The sequence below is a fragment of the Trichechus manatus genome, unplaced genomic scaffold (genome assembly GCF_000243295.1).
Source record: "Trichechus manatus latirostris isolate Lorelei unplaced genomic scaffold, TriManLat1.0 scaffold00104, whole genome shotgun sequence".
Classification (NCBI taxonomy): Eukaryota; Metazoa; Chordata; class Mammalia; order Sirenia; family Trichechidae; genus Trichechus; species Trichechus manatus.
In genome coordinates this window covers 2,125,264-2,133,013 of record NW_004444040.1, presented here as the reverse complement: position 1 = coordinate 2,133,013, position 7,750 = coordinate 2,125,264, and the positions used below count along the sequence as shown (strand labels likewise).

The 7,750-nt window shown below is 38.3% G+C and overlaps 1 protein-coding gene across 1 annotated transcript in view; it reads right to left on the bottom strand.

The window, feature by feature from the left end:
* Positions 1-650: 650 nt before the first annotated feature.
* LOC111821768 (attractin-like) overlaps positions 651-7,750 on the bottom strand; it is a 23,350-nt gene continuing 16,250 nt past the window's right edge. The window contains exons 4-5 of the mRNA XM_023737561.1: positions 4,433-4,540; positions 651-843 (exon numbers count right to left, since the gene is read on the bottom strand). Coding sequence (XP_023593329.1) covers positions 721-843; positions 4,433-4,540 — 231 coding nt within the window. The 3' untranslated portion in view covers positions 651-720. The remainder of the gene's footprint in view (positions 844-4,432; positions 4,541-7,750) is intronic.

The window sequence follows — 7,750 nt, the reverse complement described above, 5'->3', positions numbered from 1 at the left end:
ACCTAACAATAACACAAGTTGTAAAAATGTTCATGACAGTTATATGAAAAAAGAAGAAGAAAAATTACATGTGTACAATTGTTACAACTAAATTGCTGGTAAGGGCTGGAAAAGAAAACAGGAAAAATGAACACGGTTGGGTGTTAGGATGGTCAAACTGTGAGTAAATTTTCAAAAGGTTCTTTTATGTTGTTATAGTCATTGCTTATGCTTTATACTTAAAATGAAGTGGAAAAAGCAAGAGAAATGCAGTAGTGCTAGAAATACCAATTTGAGAAACACTAGCTTTGGGGAGATAGCTGGAGGCCATGGGGTAGATAAGATTGATGAGGAAGAGTGTACAGAGTGAGCAGGGAGAAAGCTTAAATTTAGGAGTCAGAAGAAGGAAAAAAGACAGGAAAGGAGCAGTTAGAGATGAAGGGCATCCAGAAATACCAGCAGGAAAGCAAGGTGTGGTCAGAAGCATCAACAACCACTGAGAGGCTGAGGAAGCAGGGGACTGTGAAGAGAACCCTGGACTTTCCTCCTGAGAAGTGAATAGGAATGCAGGAAAAACAGTTTTGGGAACATAAGTGACAATGGAATTATCTCACTAAATCCTTGCAATGATGAGAGGTAGGCACTATTCCATATTGCCTTTATCCCAAGTTTTTTAAGAAAGGGAGGTATCCAATACTCAGCTCCTTCACCATCCAGGCTGTGTTTGCCTCTGACCCTCATCTACTCACCTGACTGTCCAGGAGGGGGGATTCCACCGAGGCCTTGAGGGAGCCTCACAAACACAGAGAGGACAGCAGCTTTGTTGCCAAAACATGGCTCCAGTGCAATGGGCTTGGGAACAGTCTGGTGAAAGAAGACAAAAAATTACCTAAAGCTTTAACATACACAGACAACTTAATGGCCACTCAAGGACAAGGACCATCAATTTTAGGTACATAGAAACAGATACATCATAGTTTTTGAGATAATGAAAATGAAACATTAAAGGTAATAACGATCATTTAACATTAGTGAGACGAGTAATATTGTTGGCTACCTTCCTTTGGTAGATATGTCAGATAATTCTGTGTATCTGGCTCAAACACAGATCCGGAAATATGGAGACTTTTAAAAACTGAAACTCTTTCAGCTGTCCTTAACATACTAAGTAGACCTGCCTGCCACTTGTAAGAGCTGGATGGCTGACCAAATGGATTCCTCACCTACTCTTTGGATGCATTTGGCTCTGAAAAGTACGTCTTCATTTTCTTTTGCAGCCTTTGGATGTAGTTTTTAAAGATGCTCTCTATAATAGTTGCTATTGTTGCGTAACAAATTACCACAAACTTAGTTGCTTAAAACAACACCCGTTTATTATCTCACAGTTCTGTAGGTCAGAAGTCCAGTTGGACTCTGAGGGTTTTCTGCTCAGGGTCTCACAAGACTGAAGTCAAGGCGTCGGCCAGGCTGGGCTCTTATCTTTGAGACGGCGAAGGGGAAGAATCCGCTTCCTAGCTCATTCAAGTTGTTGATAAAATCCAGTTCCTTGAGGCTGTGGGTCTGAGGTCCCCATTTCCTTGCTTTCTGTCAGCGAGGGGCTGCTCTCCTCTCCTAGAGGCCACCTGCATTCCTTCTCACATGACCCCCTCCACCTTCAAACCAGCAATGGTGCTTCTCCCATGCTTCGAATCTCTCTGGCTTCCTCTTTTGTCACCAGCTGGAGAAAACTCTCTCCATGCCTAAAGGACATCTATCTTGGGACTTTTATTACATCTGTAAACTCCCTTTACAGCAACACCTGGAATAGTGTTTGACCGAATAACCATGGGACAGGAGTCTTGGAGACCAACTTTAACACTCTGCCTACCATACTCCCCGGTACGTCATCAGTGAGTTTCTTTAATTCGGGTGAAGAAAATCACTACCAGTACCACTCTGGCTGAGGCACAAGGAACTGACTAAATGGGTGAAATGGCAGAAGTGGGGAAACCAGTTATGAGGCTACAGCAATAATCTAAGTGAGGATGACACTGGCCTAGACCAAGGTGGTAACAGTGATGGAGACAGTGCCAGTTGTTGGGAAATATTTTTGAAGACACAGCCAAAAAGATCTGCTGACAGACTGGATGTCGAATGAGAAAATAGGAGCAAGAGTAAGTCGAGGATAATTCTATGATTTTTGCCTGAGAAACTATAATGATGGAGGCGATATTTACTGAGTGAAGGAAGACATGCCAGAGGAGCAAGTCTGGGGAATAATATCCAGAGCTTGGTTTTGAACATGTTAAGTCTGAGATGCCTGTTAGGACATCCAAGTGGGGACACTGAATAAGCAAATGGATATGAGTCGGAGGCTCATGGGGGAGGTCTGGGTGGAGAGCATCATGGTGTTTAAATCCACAATAGATAAGATCACCAAGGGAGTGGCTGTAAAAGACATGAGAAGAGGCTCATAGATTGAGCCTGGGGTAGGGCACTGTTCAGATGTTGAGATGAAGAGGATCGAGCAAGTAACATTGAGTAAGAACAGCTAGGTGGTGTCTGGAAGAAAAGACTAGTGTTTTAAGGAATGGACAATTGTGTCATATGCTGCTGACATATGAGGCTGTTGTGCGGTACTTTAGGTTTGTCTTTTTTTTTAATCCCACAAATTATTAATTTGTTTTAGATTTATGTACACATTTTCTATTTTATTTACTCATTATTCCTTCTTATACCTCAGTTCATCCTCCCGGGGTAATTTTCTGTCTTTCTAGCATAACCTTGAGGCATTTCTTTTGCACATGTTTGTTGGTTGCAAACTCTCAGTTTTTCTTCTAGTCTGAAGATACTTTATTTCATCCTTGTTCTTGGAAGGTAGTTTGACTGCGCAAACTAGTCTAGGTTGGCAGTTCTTTTCTTTCAGCACTTTGAAGACATTCTTCCCCTCTTTTCTAGTGTCACTAATGAAAAGTCAGCTGTCAGTTTGTCAGTCCTTTGTAAGCGATATGTCTTTTTTTTCTTCTGGCTAATTTTTAGAACTTTTCTTTGTCTTTGGAGTTCTGTAGTTTTACTATGATACATCCAACTGTAGCTTTCTTTCCTTCTTTCTTTCCTGACTTCCTTCTCACTTTCTTTCTTTAATCCTGCCTGTGATGTTTTGCTATCAGAATTTATATATTCATGTCTTCATCAGTTCTAGAAAATTATCAACTACTATCCATCTGAATATTGCTCCCATTCCATGAATTTGTTTTGGAACTCTAATCATACATATGTTGTTGGATCTTCTCATGTTATCCTCTATATTCTTATTTTCTGTCACATCTTCCATCTCCGTATCTCTCTGTGCTGCACTGTGTAAGTTCTTGAGAGTCATCTTCCAGTTCACAAATTCTGTCCCCCTCTATGTCTGATTGCTGTTTAACATGTAAACTGAGGTTTTTTTTGTTTTTTTTAAAATCAATTACTAAATTTTTCATTTCAAGTTGTTCCATTTGGCTGTATTTCAGATCTGCTTGGCTACTGCTGATTCTCACTGACTGCTCATCTTTATGATTTCATCTTTTATTTCTTTAAACATTTCATATTTTGCTATATTATTTAGCTGTCAATTCTAATATCTGGAGTACTGTCTAAATCCATTATCTATTGTTTTTGCTGACTTTTAACTCATGTTGGCTTGCCTTCTTTTGTCCTTGGTAATCTCTGATTGCTTGATCTTGATCTGTGGGACTCCTACAGGGCTGAACTGGGGATGCTTCCCTACAGAAAGGATGTGCATCTACTTTGGCTGGCTGGGAGTCATGGTGTGTTACCAATCTGGAACCACTTTACACCACTCATGGATCTGAGTTTTAGCTCACTGTTTGTTCTTTTTTGGGGGAGGGAAAGGAGGATGATCCCTGGAGATGTCACCTACTTCCTGTGAGCTCATTCATGCTTTAGTAAGTCTGTTTTGTTTAGGATATAGCTGTTTGCATGGTCAGGTTCTCCAGAGTATCTATGTCATCACTTTTCCAAAAGAGAAAGTCCTATCACTCTTCTTCATCTATTTTTTTTTGGGGGGGGTTAGAAATATTTATTTTCCACAAAATACATAGTAAATTATGATTTTGCTCCTTTAAAGAAAATCCCCAAAACATAATTATAAAGAACTATAGTTTGATTTAGCTAGTTCCAAGTGAAAGTTTTAAAGTATTATGCCACATAATACTAACATGAAAATCAGACAAATCATTTACTATTTAAAATTCCCTGAACTTAAGAATGCTTAATGACATAAACCAAAGACTGGAAAAAGAAAGCAAAAGAACACCTGACAGCATCAGTGTTTTGGCTTAATGTTAAATAGAAAGAGAGAGGGAAAAATAAGAGGCAATGGAATAAAGCTCCTGCTCTCTCTGGTTTCCCAGGCATAGAAGTATAAGTTTTCGCAAGTTAAGTTATAGGGGTTTGTGAATCATATTCTCACCTTTATACTCCCCCCAATAAGATCAGGGGGCTCTTCATCTGTTTCCAAGGCAACATTTACAGAAGCAAAGGGACGACTGGCCATCTGTTGCATCTCTCGAAGAAGTTGCTAATGAATAAATAATACAGCAAGCGTTAATATAACAAGTGCTGAGACTTTATAATACTTACAATATGTAATACTTAAAAACTTTTAATACTACATATTAAAAACACCTCATTCTCCCCTAGTCAAACAAATCAAGTCCAAAAAGATATCTTTAGAGATAGCTGGGTAATACTGAACATGGACTAGGTATTAGATAACTTCCAAAAAACTCACTGTCTTCAAGTTGACTCCAACTCATAGTGACCCTATAGGACAGAGTAGAACTGCCCCAGGGGGTTTCCATAATCTTCATGGAAGCAGACTGCCACATCTTTTTCCCACGGAGTGGCTGGTAGGTTCAAACCTCTGACCTTTTGGTTAGCAGCCAAACGCTTATTAACTACTGTGCCACCAGGGCTCCTTTAGATAACATTAGGAATTATTAAATTTTGTTGAATGTGATAATAGTATTGTCATTAAAAAAAGTCCTTATCTGTTACAAATAACATACTGAAGTATTGATGGGTATAATGCTATGATGCCTGCTTGTTAAACAGATAAAATAAATGATGTAACTCAATTTCCTCGTATTTTTATTACTAGATTAAAGCCAGGTTTCCTTCTTTTGCTGAAACTTGAACCAGGTATTTACACAGCAACAAAAACCAGTCCGTCATTTCACAGTTAATAGGAACTGAGTGAACTCTTTATTCAAAGAAGTGGTATAAAGTAAAAGCATAAACAAGCATGAAGTTCATCAGGGAAAAGGGACAAGCAGGAGCTCTGGATTTAGACAGTCTTGGATGTGAATCCCTGCTCCAATGTTGTCCAGCTGTGTGACCTTAAGAGAGGTGTTTGAAGTCTCTAGGCTTCAGTTTCTTCTTCTCTGAAATGAGTTTTTATCCCATAGATTGTCATTAGATCAAATGAGATAATTTAACTGGCACAGTGTGTCTAGCCCATGGCGAGTGATTACTCATATCTCATTAAGGACATGAGAAGTCTTTTGGGCATGTCATTGAAGCTTTGAGAAGCTTTTGTCTCCTATTGTAGGAGACAGAATCTTGGGCTGGAGAGACCATGGCTGTGTTCTAGAAGGACATTGTTATGGTAAAAATTTTCTTCAAACACCAAATATAACATTCCTACACCTCATACAACTGTTGATCCATTCATTGAATATATGCAGCAGCCCTGCTCTGGGTTCTGTATAATTCCAAGTGCTGGGATTTCAGTAAGTGGAGTCCCTACCCTCCTCCAGTTCACATCCTAGTGCCTTTATGAGGCACGCAAGCGACAATGTATGTAAAAGCACTTAGAACAGGGCCTGATATGTAGCAAGGACTTAATGTTAGCTCCTATTATTGTTGTTGTTGTAAAATAACATCAAATCATTCCTTCTACAGTTTTCAGAAGGATTAAATCATGGCTGAGATTTTAGAAATGATGAAATATATTCTGAATGGTCAGGTTCATGGTTACAGAGAAATTCCAAATAGCAAGAGTAAAAGCTTAGTCTATTGGTTGATCAACTGCATAATAGCGTATTTAAAAAAAAAAAAATTTTTTTTCTTTGTGTTCATCTTTTCCTTATTTTCTATTTTATGTACATTACAAACATTTTCCAGCTGGTTGTTTGGCTTCTGTGTAATTTATTTATTTTTGGTATACTTAAGTATTAATTTGTATGCTGGCAAATCTCTACCCTACTGTCTCAAAACTTCTTATTTCTCTTTCTCTTAGTACAATGTCTTGAACATCCAGAGCAAAGTTAAGTGACTGTGGAGACTGCATGAACTGTAGAAGGAAGGATTTGATGTTATTTTACAACAACAGCAGGGAACACTGTTTAAGTCCTTGCTACATGCCAGGCCCTTTTCTAAGTGCTTTTACACACATCATCTCCTGCATGTCTCATAAAGCCACTAGCGTGTGAACTCGGGCAGAGTAGGGATTCTGTCTTATTGAAACCTCAGCACTTGGAATAGCACAAAACCCAGGAACGTGGCCTCGGAAGACAGAAACCATGCTTTTAAAGCTTATCTCTCTCTCTGCCTTAGTAACTGTGTGATGATGGGCAAGTGACTTCGCCTCTCTGAGCCTCAGTTCCCTCATCTGTAAAACAGTGTTAGCAACTACCTATTTCATAGAGTTGTTGTGAAGACTGAATTAGTAACTTCGTTTAAAACTACCCAGAACAGTGCTTGGAACTTAGAAATACTCAAACGTCAGCTCTGATTACGGCTAACCTGTCTGGATTCTATTGATACAACTTCTAGTGTTTTCTTTATTATGACTGATGTTGGTTATCTAAATATTCATTATAGTGTTAATGACATTATTTTTGAATTTATTAAGAGTTTTGTTTTTAAATTAGGAATGGATGTTGAATTTCAATAAATGACTGAATGATTCCTTGGCCTTTACTAAGAATTTAGGTTTTATTTTTTACTGATACACTGTATTCTAGTAGGTTTTCTAATATTAAATGATAAGAACTCAGGCCGATAACCAAAAGGCTGGCAGTTCCAATCTACCAGTCGCTCCTCTGGAAACCCTATGGGGTAGTTCTTCTCTGTCCTATAGGGTTGCTATGAGTTGGAATCGACTTGACGGCAACCAGTTTGGCTTTTCTGCTTTTTTGGTTTTGTTTTTGGTTTTATTACACAGGTAAATTAATTGTTCCACATATATTCATTATGTGACTGGCCTTTATTTTAACTTGTTTTATTTGTTGTTGTTGAGAATATACACAGCCGAACATACACCAATTCAACAATTTCTACATAATTACATTCTTTACATTGACTATATTCTTCAAGTTGTACAACCATTCTCACCCTCCTTTTCTGAATTTTCCTTCCCTGATAACATAATGGTCTTTATTTTTTGGTGCTACCTTTCTCAGGTTTTGGTATCAAGGTTTTTGTCCATAAAATGAATTTAGGAATATTAAGTTTTACATCTTTTCCTTGCTCTGGAATGGCTTATATATTTTAGAAATAATTAATTCTTATAAGCACCCAAGGAGAAACAGACTGTTATTATCTTCATAAGCTTACCTCAATCATGAAACTGCCTGAGTCTAAAGCCCTTCTTGGAAAAAATAATACTTTGACAAGTCCTTCCCTGGTTATTGGTTTATCATAGCTTTCGACTTCTTTCTTACTCCGTTTGGATAACTTGTGTTCTTTTCAGAACATCGTACAATTCATTGGGGTTTTCAAATAT